Genomic DNA, 15,616 nt, shown 5'->3' on the forward strand with positions numbered 1-15,616 from the left:
GGGAACCCCAGACAGAGCGCAGACAATGACTAATGAATCTAACTGTATACACACGAATGACACAACCATACCAGCAACGATGGAGGAAAGGAGCTGCAACAAAGAACTTTTCACTGGATGCTGGAAGGCTGAAGACAGAAACTGCATGCAGACACCGTTACTTTACTTCTCACAGGAATACGGCTTAGAGATTCTGAAACTACTTTCCAGATACACTAAGGTTAAACAAATAAGCAAGTACATTGCAGGTAAGGAGAGCCAGGTGTCTCCCTGCAGAGAAAGAAGTTAAAATCAGCAAGGGTGGGGGTGAGTGGTGTTCGAGTGAACTTGGTGGCGCTGGACTGGAGGTGGAGGCAGAGGCATGAACTGGTGTTTACTTTTGTGTTTACATATATAGACAGCATCGGGATGAGCACAGGCGGGGCGGTTAGTATACATGCATACACTTCTCAGATCTGCCCTCTGAGGGGCCTAAAAGCAGTGACGCCCCAGGAGCAACGAACACGCTTTGCTCCCAGATCTTGGTTTTTAAACACCCTTCTCTAATAAAAGGGACCAAGGCTCCTTGGATAAAGGGCTGATTCTAGGGCTGGTGCAGGGGAAAAAACCAAGATAAGCTTGGAGCACCTTGTGGTGCCAGAAAGCGAGGAAGCACCCCAAAAAGCACAGAAACATGATGCAAAGGCCCAGGGGCCAACCTGAGGGAGTCCCCACCCACCAGAGTGAGAACAGTTTGAACCACCAAACAAATAACGATAGGCCTGGATTATAACCCCCCCCAAAACCCCACAAAGATTCATGAATCCATACTGATATAAATAAAGGGCTGAATGAATAAATAAACGCAGAAGGGACAACTACCTTACAGAACAATTCCAGCTAATAAATGTAGAAGGAATGAGTGAAATGGAAATCACCATAGATGGATGCCAAAACTAGTGGATGAAGCTTGAAAAAAAACAAGTGGTCTGCATAGTTTCAAAGTATCTCCCCCAAATAGATATTAGTTACTGTGGTGTATTTAACTCTGCCCACCAGGATGTGGAGCTTAATTTTTCTGCCCTTGAGTGAGGGCTGGCCATAAGCGACTGACTTCTAACAGTATGGAAAGGGACAGATAGTAATTTCACAGGAGAGACTGGCAGATGCCCCTTAACCAGATCAAGGTAACAACCCTAGTAATAAGTCAAGTTGGTATCAGGTCCACCCTACTATGAGGTAATGATGGGGGTGGGGCATGGTGGGGGTGGGTAGGGTGGGCTCCTCACCTCTGTGGTCTTCTTACCAAAACGTACAACCCCAGCCTAATCATGAAAAAACAAAACCAAGTTGGGGAGCATTCTTCAAAACGCCTAGCTAGTATATTTCAAAAAACATCAAGGTCATGAAAGATAAGACTAAGAAATTGTCACAGATGGAAGGAGGCAAAAAAGGAGACACAACCACTAAATGCAAGGTAGGGTCCTGGATGGATTCCAGAACAGAAACGGGGAAATCCAAATGAAGCCTAGTAACAGGAAGTACTGCACTAATGTTAATGTCTTTGTTTTGATCACGCACGGTGGTCACATAAGATGTTAACACTAGGGACAGCTGGATGTGGGGCAGAGAGGAACTCTCTGTATGATCTTTGCAACTCTTCTGTGTTTCTAAAGTTATTTCAGAATTAAAAGTTAAAAAAAAATTCGTGACGATAAGCCAGTCCTTCCTGGTTGGGTTACTCAAGACACCTTTATGCACACTTGGAGCAACTTGGGTTTGCAAAGCTACCTCTTTCTTTGACTGTGAACGTTATGGAACCTAAAGACATATCAAGTCCTTCCAATAAAATCTTGTGTCCAAACTTAGATGTGCAGTAAGCGTAAAGCCAAATTTCAAAGACTTAGTATTTTTTAAAAGGAATATAAAACAGCTTGCTAATATTAAAGTACTGACTACACATGTTGAAATGCTAATATTTTGGATATATTGGGTTAAATAAGTTACAGTACTAAAATTAATTTCACCTGTTTCTTGTAACCTTTTTTAATGTGGCCACTAAAAAGTTTCGAGTTACATACGTGGCTTACATATTTCTACTGGACAGCCAGGGCACAAGATATAATTCACTTGTTGGAACAAGAAGGGCTTCAAGGACCTCAGGACACTTCTGGGACAACGATATCTATCAAGGGAGCATTTCAGCAAGACTCTGTTCATTCAGTTGGTCCTAGGATACTTTACTCATCCTGGACACGCTGTCTTGTCCAGGCATGCTCTCTCAGGCCACAACCAACACCCCAGATCACTTTCCAAAGGAACAACTTAGCCACAGCTCGTAGGGTTTTCTGGGTCACATGTGATCAGAGGGTGACCATCTGGATCCCCCTGGACGAGTTCAAGCTCCCAACCCAGAGAAGTTCACATCACACATTCATTCTGCCCAGCAAATTCTGTCAGCATCTAAAAGCGGGCACCTACCCAGGATTCCCAAAGGACTCTTACAACTCAACAACCAAAAAAACTACCCAATTCAAAACTGGGCAAAGGACATGAACAGACATGTCTTCAAAGACGATATACAAATGGCCAAAAAGCACATGAAAAGATGCTCGGCATCGTTAGGCACTAGGGAAATGCAAATCAAAACCACAATGAGATGCACTTCACACCCACTAGAGATTGTGTGAGGGTTATAGGAGCTATTTGTAAAATGCCTAACACAGCCCCTGGCCTATTATCATTCAATACTTTTCTCCCAAGTATAAAATTATCTGAGGTGTAACAATATTATAAGTAATATTGCTCAATAATTATTATATCTCCATAAGTGTAGAAGGAGCATATGAAAAACGCTCAACAAACTAGAAATAGAAGCCACAGATGAAAAGCCCACAGCAAACACCACACTCAACAGTGAAAGACTGAAAGCTTTCCTCTAAGATCAGGAACAAGGCAAGGATGCCCGCTTTCACCACTTTTATACAACACCTAGGAAGTAATAGCCAGAGCATTAGGCAAGAAAAAGAAAAAAAAAAAAAGGAAGAAAAGAAGAGAGGCATACAAATTGGAAAGGAGGTAGTAAAATTACCTCTTATTGAAGATGACATAATCTCACACATAGAAAATCCTAGATTACACACACAGACACAAAACTGTTAGAATTAATAAATTAGCAAAGTTACAAGATACAATAACACACACAAAAAAATCAGCTGCAGTTCTATACACTAACAACGAACAGTGTGAAAAGGAAATTAAGAAAACAATTCCACCTACAAGAGCATCAAAAAGAATAAAATACTTAGAGATTAACCAAGGAAGTAAAGATTTGTACAATGAAAACTATAAAACATTGCCGAAAGAAATTAGACATAAATGAAAAAATACTCCATGCTCATGAATTCAGAAGACTTCATATTGTTAAAATGTCAAACTCCCTAAAGTAATCTAGGGATTCAATGCAATCCTGATCAAAATACCATTGACAGGGCTTCCCTGGTGGCGCAGTGGTTGAGAGTCCGCCTGCCAATGCAGGGGACACGGGTTTGTGCCCCTATCCGGGGAGATCCCACATGCCGCGGAGTGGCTGGGCCCGTGAGCCATGGCCGCTGAGCCTGCGCGTCCAGAGCCTGTGCTCCGCAACAGGAGAGGCCACAACAGTGAGAGGCCCGCGTACCACGCAAAAAAAAAAAAAAAAAAAAAAAAAAACCATTGACTTTTTTTTTTTTGCAGAAATATAAAAATTTACCCTAAAATTCATATGGAACTTCAAGGGACCTCAAATAGCCAAAAAAATCTTTAAAAATAAGAACAAACTTGGAAAACTCACACTTCCTGACTTCAAAATTTACTACAAAATAGGGAGCCCAGAAATAAACCCACACATTTATGGTCAATTAATCTATGACAAAGGAGGCAAGCATATACAATGGAGAGAAGACAGTCTCTTCAATTAAGTGATGCTGGGAAAACTGGAGAGCTACATGTGAAAGAATGAAATTAGAACGTTCTGTAACACCACATACAAAAATAAACTCAAAATGGATTAAAGACCTAAATGTAAGACTGTAAACCATAAAACTCCTAGAGGAAAACAGGCTGAACACTCTTTAACATAAATTGTAGCAATATTTTTTTGATGTCTCCTGAAGCAAAGGAAATAATAGCAAAACTAAACAAATGGGACCTAATTAAACTTAAAAGCTATTGCACAACAAAGGAAGCCATCGACAAAGACAATCTACTGAATGGGAGAAGATATTTGCAAATGATATGACTGATAACGGGTTAATAGCCAAAATACATAAATAGCTCATACCACTCAACATCAGAAAAACAAACAATTAAAAAATGGGCAGAAGACCTGAGTGGACATTTTTCCAAAGGGGACATGCAGATGGCCAACAGGCACAGGAAAAGGTGCTCAACAACATTAATCATCAGAGAAACGCAAATTAAAACCACAATGAGATAGCACCTCACCCATCAGAATGGCTATCATCAAAAAGAACACAAATAACAAATGTTGGCAACAATGTGAAGAAAAAGGAACACTTGTGCACTGTTGGTGGGAATGTAACTTGGTACAGCTGCTGTGGAAAACAGAATGGAGGTTTCCTAAGAAACTAAAAATAGAACTTCCATATGACCCAGCAATTCCACTCCTGGGTATATATCTGAAAAAAAAATAAAAACACTAATTTGAAAAGATACGGCAGCAGTATTTACAACTGCCAAGATACGGAAGCAACCTAAGTGTCCATCAACAGATGAATGGATAAAGAAGATGTGGTATACACACACACACACACACACACACACACACACACACACACACACACACCATGGAATACTACTTAACCATAAAAAAGAATAAAATTTTGCCATTTGCAACAACATGGATGGACTTGGAGGGTATTACGCTAAATGAAATAAGACAAACACTGTATGATACTACTCATATGTGGAATCTGAAAAATAAAACAAACTAGTGAATATAACAAAAAGGAAACAGACTCACAGATATAGAGAACAAACTAGTGGTTACCAGTAAGGAGAGTGAAGAGGGGAGGGGCAAGATAGGGGTGGGGGTTAAGAGGTACAAAACAAGCTATGAAGATACATTATACAACACAGGAAAAATAGTCAATACTTTATAATAACTATAAATGGAGTGTAACCTTTAAAAATTGTGAATCATTACGTTGTACACTTGTAACTTATTTAATATTGTACATCAACTATACTTCAATTTTAAAAAATGTTTTTTAAACACTACAAAGCTATGGTAATTGAAACAGTGTGGTACTGGTCATAAAGACAGATATACGGACCAATGAAATAGACTAGAAAGCCCAGAAATAAACCCTCATATATGTGGTCAAATGATTTTCAACAGGGCATCAAGACCATTCAACAGGAAAATGACAGTCTTCTCAACAAATGGTGTTAGGAAAACTGGATATGCACGTCCAAAAGAATGAAGTTCAACCCTTACCTAACACTGGATCTGAAAATTCATTCAATATGGACCAAACACCTAAATGTAAGAGCCAAAGCTATAAAATTCTTAGAAGAAAACATAGGGCAAAAGCTTCACAATACTGGATTTGATAATGATTTCTTGGATATGACACCAAAGGTACAGGCAAGAAAAGGAGAAATAGACAAACTGGACTTCATGAAAATTAAAAACGTTTATTCATCAAAGTACATGACCAACAGAGTGAAAAGGCAACCTACAGAAAGGAAGTAAATACTTACAAATCATATATGTGATAATGGATTATTACCCAAAATATATAGAGAACTCATAAAACTCAACAACAAAACAAAACCAAACAACCCAATTCAAAAATAGGCAAAGGACTCAAATAGATATCTTTCCAAAGAAGATATACAAATGCCCAATAAGCACATGAAAAGATGCTCAACATCACTAATCATTAGAAGCAGCAAATCAAAACCACAATGAAGGAATTCCCGGGCAGTCCAGTGGTTAGGACACGCTGCATTCATGGCCGAGGGCCTGGGTTCAGTCCCTGGTCGGGGAACTAAGATCCCACGAGCCGTGCAGTGTGGCCAACAACAACCACAAGGAGATACCACCTCACACATTACTATTGATGCTATCCAAAAAAAAAAAAAAAGAGAGAGAGAGAGAGAAAGGAACAAGTGTTGACAAGGATGTGGAGAAACTGGAACCCTTCTGTACTGTTGGTGAGAATGTAAAATGGTACAGCTGCTGTGGAAAACAGCATGGTGGTTCCTCAAAATATTAAAATAGATTTACTATATCTATAATCCAGCAATTCTACTTCTGGGTATGTATCCAAAAGAACTGAAAGCCCACAACACTGTAAATCAACTATACTTCAATAAAAAAATTAAAAGAATTGAAAGCATGGTCTCAAAGAGATATTTGTATATTCATGTTCACAGCAGCAATATTCCCAGTAGCTAAAACACAGAAGCAACCCAAGTGTCCAGGATAGATGAATGGATAAGCAAAATGTGGTATATCCATACAATGGAATATCGTTCAGCCTTAAAAAGGAATGAAACAATGACACACACTACAATGTGGATGAACCTTGAAAACGTTGTGAATACAAAGGACAAATATTGTATGATTTCACTCACGTGAAGTACCCATAATAGGCAAATTCACAGAGACAGAAAGTAGAATAGAAGACTGAGGGTAGGAGAGGTTATTATTTAATTGGTACAGTTTTATTTGGGATGATCAAAAAGTTCTGGAAACAGATAGCAGTGATGGCTGCACAACACTGTGCATATTCTTTTCTTTTTTTTACTTTTTTGGTGAATTTTTTATTGTGATAAAATATATGTAACATGATACTTAACATTTTAACCATTTTCAAGTGTACAATTCAGTGGCATTAAGTATATTCACGATGTTGTGCAACCACTGTCACTATCCATTTCCAGAAATTTCTCATCATCCAAAATGAAAACTGCGTACCCATTAAACATAACTCCCCCAGTCCCTGGTAACCACTATTCTACTCTCTGTCTCTGTGAATCTGCCTATTCTAGATACTTTATACAAGTGGAAGAACATAATATTTGGCCTTTTGTGTCTGGCTTATTTCACGTCGTGTGTATTCTTAATGCCACTGAATTATACGCCTAAAAATGGCTAAAACGATAAATATGTTACTGACACAGATACACCACAAGCCACACGTGACAAAATCAAGCTGAGCTACATCAAAATCAAGAACTTCTGCTCTTTGCAGGACACTAAGAGACTGAGAGACTGAAAAGACAAGCCATAGATGAAGAAAATATCTGCAAAAGGAAGGTTTGATAAAGGACTGATATCCACAATATCACTATTATACAATCGATATATTATACACTCTATCACAGTTATACACTCAATAGTAACAAAATAGACATCCCAATTTTTAAAAATGGTCAGACACTTTGAACAGACACCTCATCAAAGAAGTTAAAGGCAAATAAGCTATGAAAATACGCTCAATGCCATAAATCATTAGGGAAAAGTCCAGAACCAGATGGTTTCACTACCAAACATTCTAAGAATTAACAACAATTCTACTCAAACTTTTCCAAAAATAGAAGAGGAAGGAACACTGCCTAACACATTCTATGAAGTCATAATTATTACCCTGATACCACAGCCAGACAAAAATACAAGAAAACTACTGATCAATATTCCTTGTGAATATAAAACTCTCAAAAAAATACTAGCAAACCGAATCCAAGAGCACATTAAAAAAGATTATACACATAACCAAGTGGAAACTTATCCCAGGAATGTAGGAATGGTTCAATCATTGTTAATATACCACATTAATAAAATAAAGGAAAAAAACCCACATGATTATCTCAACAGAGGCAGAAAGAGTTTGAAAAAATGTTATGCCCTTTCATGAAAACACTCAGTAAACTAGGAATAAAACTAGGAATAAAACAGCCAGACAAAAATACCACAAGAAAACTACTGATCAATATTCCTTGTGAATATAAAATTCTCAAAAAAATACTAGCAAACCGAATCCAACAGCACATTAAAAAAGATTATATACATAACCAAGTGGAAATTTATCCCAGGAATGCAGGAATGGTTCAATCATTGTTAATATACCACATTAATAAAATAAAGGAAAAAAACCCACATGATTATCTCAACAGAGGCAGAAAGAGTTTGAAAAAATGTTATGCCCTTTCATGAAAACACTCAGTAAACTAGGAATAAAAGGGGACTTCCTTAACCTGATAGAGGGCATTTATGAAAAAAACCACTGCTAACATCATACTCAGTGGTAAAAGACTGAACATTTTCCCTCAAAGATCAGGAACAAACTAAGAAAGACCACTTTCATCATTACTATTCAACACTGTATTGAAGTCCTAGCCAGATCAATGAGGCAAGAAAAAGAAAAAAGGCATCCAAACTGAGAAGAAAAAAGTAAAACTATCTCCATTTGCAGGTATCTTTTATGTAGAAAATCCCAAAGAAGCCACAAAAAATTACTAAAGATAATAAACAGATTCAGTAAAGTTGCAGGGTACAAGATCAACACACACAAAAATCAGTTATGTTTCTATATACCAGCAATGAACATTCCAAAAGGAAATTAAGGAAACAATTCCATTTACAATAGCATGCAACAGAGTAAAATATCTAGGAATAAATTTAACCAAGAAAGTAAAATACTTGTACACTGCAAAGTACAAAATGTTTCTGAAAGAAATTAAAGAAGACCTAATCAAACGGAAAGACATCTGTGTTCTTGATTGGAAGACTTCAATATTGTTACGACGGTAATGTCTCCAAAGTATTTACAGATTCAATGCAATCTGTATCAAAATTTCAGCGGCCTTTTTTGCAAAAATGGAAAAGCCAAGTGTCAAATTCATATGTAATCCCAAGAGGCCCACAAAAACCAAAATCATATTAAAAAAAACAAACAAAAACCCCCAAAGTTGGAGGACCCACATATCCTGATTTCAAAACTTTCTACAAAACTACAGTAATCAAAACAGTATGGTACTAGTATAAGGACAGACATAAAGACCAATGGAATAGAGAGTCCAGAAATAAAACCAACCATACATGGCCAGTTGATATTCAACAAGGATGCTAAAGCCATTCCACAGGGGAAAACAATCTCTTCAACAAATGGTGCGGGGACAACAGAACGATCACATGCAGAAGAATGAAGTTAGACCCTACCTCATCCCACACACAAAAATTAACTCAAAATGGGTCAACTATCTAAACATAAGAACTAAAACTAGTATAGGGAAACATAGGGGTAAATCTTCATGACCTCAGATTTGGCAATGGAGTCTGAGATTTGACACCAAAAGTGTAACAGAAGAAGAAAAGTAGATAACTTGAGCTTCATAAAAATTAAAAACTTCTGTGTATCAAAGAACATTATCAGAATGTGATAAAAACCCAAAGAATGGCAGAAAACATTTGCAGATCACACATGCAGTAAGAGTTTAATACCCAGAATATATTAAAAACTCTTACAACAATTAAAAAAATAAATATTAAAAAAATGGGCGAAAGATGTATACAGCCATTTCTCCAAAGATACATATATGGCCAACAGCAGGTGAGATGTTCAACACCACTGTCATTAAGGAAATGCAAATCAAAACCTCAACGTGATACCACTTCACACCCACTTCGATGGCTACCACAAAACAAAAACAGGAAATAACAAGCACTGTTGAGGATGGGGAGAAATAGGAACTCTCCTACATTGCTGGTGGGAATACGTAGAGAAGAGTTTGCCAGGTCCTCAAAAAAGTTAAACACAGAATTACCACATGACCCAGCAATTCCACTTCTAGGCATACGCTCCACAAAACTGGAGACTGGAACGCAAACATGTACACGTCCACGCACGTCCACAGCAGCATGAGTCACAGCAGCGAGCAGGCGGAAACAGCCCAGACGTCTACAAACAGACGAGTAGATAAACAAACTGTGGCAGAGTGGATCTTCAATATTCGTGCGTTCCCTGTTTCTGTATTCAGCTGCTCACTAAAATTGCCTATAAACGCAAAATCAGTCCTCGTGGCTTTCGTGTCCACTTGCAGACAGGCACCGAGTGGTGAGAAAGCAGCTGGCCGCAGGCTCGCCCCGGCTGCTGAGAAACAAGCTGCACTCGGCCTTCCTGTGCAGCTCTCACACTGAACGAGCGGCCTTTTCACCACGTATGTAGTGCCATCTCTACCAAATTTTTATGCTTCTGCCATCTGAAAGGGCCCCAAGCACAGTGCTGAAGTGCTGTCTAGGGTTCCCAAGCCCAGGAGGGCTGTGATGTGCCTTACAGAGAAAATATGTCTGCTGGACAAGCTTGGTTCAGGCATGAATGACGGTGCCTGGGCTGTGAGTTCAATGTTAGTGAATCAACAGTGTACAGTAAATAAGGAGGTTTCAAACAGAAGCACTCAGGAAACAAGGTTATGTATCCACCAGTTGACAACACTGTGACCAGCGGCTCGCAGGAACTTAACCCTTTAGGCCCCCTGTAGCAACCCTTCAGTTTTCACTAACTCAATGTTCCTGGTGACCTTACAGAGAGCATAGCTACTTCGAGTAACGAGAATCGACTGTATATACGTGTGTACCTCCATACCGTGGAATATTTCAATCAGCCATAAAAAGGGATGAAGTACTGGCACATGCTACAACTTGAATGAACCTTGAAAACACTATGCTAAGTGAAAGAAGCCACTCACAAAAAGACACGTTGTATGATTCGTTTTGTATGAAATACCCAGAATAGGCAATCCATAGACGGAAAGCAGATTAGAGGCTCCCAGAAGATGAGGGTCGGGGGGACGGGGAGACGAAAAATTTGAAACTGGAGAGGCAGTGGCTGCATAACATTATGAATGCATTAAATGCCACTGAACTGTACACTGTAAAACGCTTAACTGCACGTTACGTGAATTTCACCTCAATAAAAATTTTATTTTACAATTGTGGCATCATAGAAAGATATCTGGCATTTGTCCTCAGTTCCCGGTCTTGGAATTTCCTGAGTGACGGGGTGACAGGAGCGTCTTTTGTTCTACCGAGGCGGCTCTTGGTGGGTCCCTAGATGGTTTCAGGATGGGACTGGTCCCCAGAAAGACCAAGTCTTGATTAGAAGCTCATCCCCCCTCCCGACCTCCAAGCTCCGGGGAGGGGGAGGGCTGGAGATTGAGTCAGTCAGCAGTGGCCAATGACTGACTCATGCCTACACAACGAAGCCTCCATAAAACCCCTCAACATGGGGTTCGGAGACCTCAGGGAGGGCAGGTGAGCGTGGAGGTGCCAGGAGGGCGGTGCATGGGCCCTCTGCCTCTCTCCCACCTGGCTATTCCTGAATTACATCCCATACACTAAACCGGAAACAGGGAGTAAAATGCTGATCGGAGTTTTGTGAGCTGTCAGCAAATTCCAGAACCTGAGGGGGCTGTGGGAACCCCCGATGGATAGCTGATCCATCAGAAGTACAGGAGGCGCAGCGCAGACCTGTGGCTGTCGTCTGAACTGGGGACAGCCCTGTGGGGCTGACCCCTGACCTGCAGGTCTGCGCTAATTCAAGTGGCTAGTGTCAGAAGCGAACTGAACTGCTGGGCACTCCAGTGGTGCCTGGAGAATCAGAGCCGGAGGAGAGGTGCTGGGAAGGACACCGTGCATTTGGAGTCAGAAGCATGTGAGTAAAAACTGCTCAACGGACGTCCTCGGTGGCGCAGTGGCTAAAGACTCCGTGCTCCCAATGCAGGGGGCCCGGTTTCCACCCCTGGTCAGGGAATTAGGTCCCACATGCCGCAACTAAGAGCCCATGTGCGGCAACTAAAGATCCCACATGCCACAACTAAGACCCAGCGCAGCCACATAAATAAATAAATATTTTAAAAGTATTAAAAAAAGAAGACACAGAGATTACTTTTATTAAGTCAGACAGACCCACCCCCCACACTGCTTCTTTTTTTCGCTTGGGGGAAAGGAGGGCTTTATCTGTAAAAGAACATCCTGCCAACAGGTCAAGCGGAACGTGGCCTCAGATAAGTTTTAGCGCCAAACACCACATAACACAGAATTTCTCCAGCTAGCACCACTGAGGCTAGAACGCCTCACGCTCACACGAGAAAACATCCCGCGCCTGAGAAAGTGTCCTTTCTGCTCTGGGTGCAGATCCCCCCACTGTCCGGAGAGGCCACATGTCATCCTGGGGCCTGAAGGCCTCAGAGGCCGCCTGCTCCACTCAACCCGCTCACCCAGGTGGACCCAGCAGTGACATCAACGACACACGTGGATGAAGCCCTTACTCTGTGCTGGGTACCGGGCCACACGCTAGCTTCCATCACTCCGAATCTTCCCAACAGCCTGAGAAGCAGACACAATTAGGAACCCATCTCGTGGACAGAGAAACTGGGGCCAAGAGAAGTGGGCTGTCCACAGTTGCCCCGCCTCTTCTTAGCAGGACAAAGACCAGCTCACCTTACTGACAGCTGGACAGTAAGGCAGGGCTGAAAGCCAACCGCAGCCCTTGCCTATGGCAGGGGGGAAAAGTCACCAGCAGACGCTCTCACGATGTCCCTGGTTCACATGCATCCCACGCCTACAGAAGCTGCTTTTGCCATGAACCGGCACTCACTTTTCCCCACACGTCCCTCAACAGGGACCCACATTTAGACAACAGCTGTACCACACGATACATAAAACAATACTGTCCCTGTCACCCAGAAGCAAGTAAACAACAGAATTCATGAGGAGCTGTCATCCCGGGTCACGCCTGTCTCGGGTATTGAAGCAATGGGTGTGCCTGTGTGAACACACGCTCTGCTGGCCCAAACCCCAGCTCCGCCAATCATGGTGCAGCCCTGACCACACAACCGGGCATCTAGGCGCCCCTTCATCCAGACTGGGGAGATCACCATCCTCTGGGGCCTGTCCGGGTACTAAGTAATAAGCACCGCTCAGCAGAGCGCCTGGCACAGCACACACACCCCACAGGACCTGTGACAGGACCTGCACCCCTTCCCGCTATGGGCCTTGCAGCGCAGGGCTGCCCGCTACAGCCCTGAGGGCAACGCCCCCACCAGGAACAGAGGATTCTAGTAACAGGATGCAGGGCACAGGAGAGCACCCAGCACTTATCCTGAGAAAGGGCTCACGGGGCCACACCGGACCCAGCACCCAACCCTGCAGATACCAAGGCACCCACAGCTCAGCGCTCCCTCCCAATGAACTCGCTCTGTCTCCTCAACCACTCAGAGGGGCTACAATCAGCATCCCGTTTGCACAGCTTCCCCACGGGGGGCCCCAGGACTCACCCCAGCACTGGCACCCCGCCCCACGTGGACGCCCCCTTCTCCACGCTCCCGGGGCAGCAGGAGGCCTCCCTGAGCATGGTCCCTAAGCTGCAGGGCGCCAGGCCCCTCAGGGTGCAGTATCCATCCCCCACCCGTGCGGACAGGCTGGGCTCTCCTCTCAACAGTGGCCAGTCACCGGGACTCTCAGGCCTCGACGCCCAGAGAGCCTCGGGATGATCCACAGGCCCCGCCGCCAAATCCCGCTGAGCCGCACCCGCTGAGATGTCCCTTGGTGCTCAGGGGGCCGCGGGTGCCCACCTGAGCTCCACCCCAGAGGCCTCTGACGCCACGGGCTCTCAGAACAAGGGGCTCGTTAAGTGAGTGGTGGCACCCTCGGGCCCCCCAGGGGGATGTCCTTCCTGAAAGATGGCAGAGCCGCCCACAGCCAGTCTGGCTGGACTTGTGGAGGAGCAGCAGCCAGCCGGCCACCTTGGAGCCAGCGAAGGGCACTGCTGGCCGCTTGGTGGCACCTGTGAGGATCAGCAGAGGCACGCTGCCAGGGAGGCAACTGTTAAATGTTGGTTACTGGGCTCAAAAAAAAAAAAAAAAAAAAAAAAAGCTATGGCCTGAATGTGTCCCCCCACAATTCCTATGCTGACTCCCACCCCCCACGTGATGGTGCTGGGAGGGGCTTAAGTCACGAGAATGGAGCCCTTGGGAATGGGATTAACACTTCCAGAAAGAGCCCCTAGGCCCCTCGCCGCTTCCACCCTGTGAAGGCACAGCGAGAAGCCTGTGACCCAGAGGATGGAGGACAGCCCTCAGCCGACCACGGCGGCACCCGATCCCAGACTTCCAGCCGTCAGGACGCTGAGCAAACAATTTCTGTTGTTTGTGAGCCATCCCATCTGCAGTATTTTGTTGCAGCAGCCTGAACGGTCTATGACTATTTCTACTTTTTCATTGTAAATGTTTAGAAAATACACATGGAGAGAAATAATACAAAACCCCGCTGTGATCCTGCCACCCAGATTACCTTTGTTAACATCTTTCACGTATATAATTCCTTTTTTCTATAAATGACACACATATAACTTGCTTTCCTCATTCAACAGCATTAAAAGGTCATCAAAGATTCTGTTCAGAAGATGCATAAGTGCATCCAACCAACAGCCCACTGTCAGACGTCTAATAACTTCCAGTTCTTTGCCCCTCCTCCCGCGAGGTGACAACCCCTCTAGGACAGGTCATAGACTCCGGCCCCACCCCAGCACGTGGCGGCTGAGCCGGGGACCCTGCCACTTTCAGGATGACTTATGGCGACGTGCCCCGGTACTCCCCCACCTGCTGCCGCAACGTGCCCGGCTCCCCAGCCCTGCCACCACGGGAGGGATGCGCGTGACGCTCCGCCCGCGGGCGCCCAACATGCAGTCTCTGCTACACATGCCGACATCCACCCTGTCACCCGGCGCTGCCGGTCCCACTGGCCCTTGTGTGAGCTGTGCATCCTCCTTGCCGCTACCCGGGCTCCTACCTTGTTCTTGAAGTACACCTCGATGGGCATGATGAAGCCTGCGTAACCCGACTCCTCCACTTTGTAGGGGGGCTCCTTGCACACTGGAAAGAAAGGGAAAACCGCTGTCAGCGCTAGGAGGCCAGCTCCCCCAGCATGGGAAACCCCAGGCCCCATTCCATGCCAAAGGGGTCAAGAGGAAGAGAAGCAGCGGAGCAGGAGAAAGGTGACCCCGTGGCGCCAGGGTGGGAGAGCGCTGGGGAAGGGGCACGAGACCAGCTACGGCAGCACAGCCAGCACTGGCCACAGGCCACACAGGTTCAACTGACTGAGGGCAGCACAGCAGTGCGGCTCAGCGAGGTGCCGGGCCAGGGGGCCCCTGGTCTCCCAGCAGGGCAGGCACTCTGCTGTGCCCTCCTCCTGCCATCGCCCACTCAAACATGGACACTGAGGCCCCACTTGGGGCCAGGGACACGGACGCCAGGAGATGGAGATGGACATGGCCCGGTCCCAGCGGGGGCTCGCCTGGGTTCCACCTCAGCACCTAAGCAAAGCATTCCCAGGTGAAGAGTGATGAGAGAGGGAGGGAGGGAGGGGGAGAAAGAAACTAAGAAGAACAGTAAAATAGAGGTAAAACAATCTCCCGCAGTCTCACCCTCCAGGATGAACTGTCAATGTTTTGACAGGTATGCTGTCATTATGCAATGACAGCATTGAGAACAATATTGTTCTCCCGCATGTAAGAAAAAAAATCAGAACTGTACAGATCAAATCCCCCTTGTCCTCCGCCCCTCCCTC

At 44.2% G+C, this 15,616-nt stretch overlaps 1 protein-coding gene across 2 annotated transcripts in view; it reads right to left on the bottom strand.

The window, feature by feature from the left end:
* MLLT1 (MLLT1 super elongation complex subunit) overlaps positions 1-15,616 on the bottom strand; it is a 65,030-nt gene that overhangs the window by 32,014 nt on the left and 17,400 nt on the right. For both annotated transcript variants that reach the window (XM_004277654.4, XM_033400894.2), the window contains exon 3: positions 14,840-14,922. In XM_004277654.4, coding sequence (XP_004277702.1) covers positions 14,840-14,922 — 83 coding nt within the window. The remainder of the gene's footprint in view (positions 1-14,839; positions 14,923-15,616) is intronic.

Source organism: Orcinus orca, chromosome 3 (genome assembly GCF_937001465.1).
Source record: "Orcinus orca chromosome 3, mOrcOrc1.1, whole genome shotgun sequence".
Classification (NCBI taxonomy): domain Eukaryota; kingdom Metazoa; phylum Chordata; class Mammalia; order Artiodactyla; family Delphinidae; genus Orcinus; species Orcinus orca.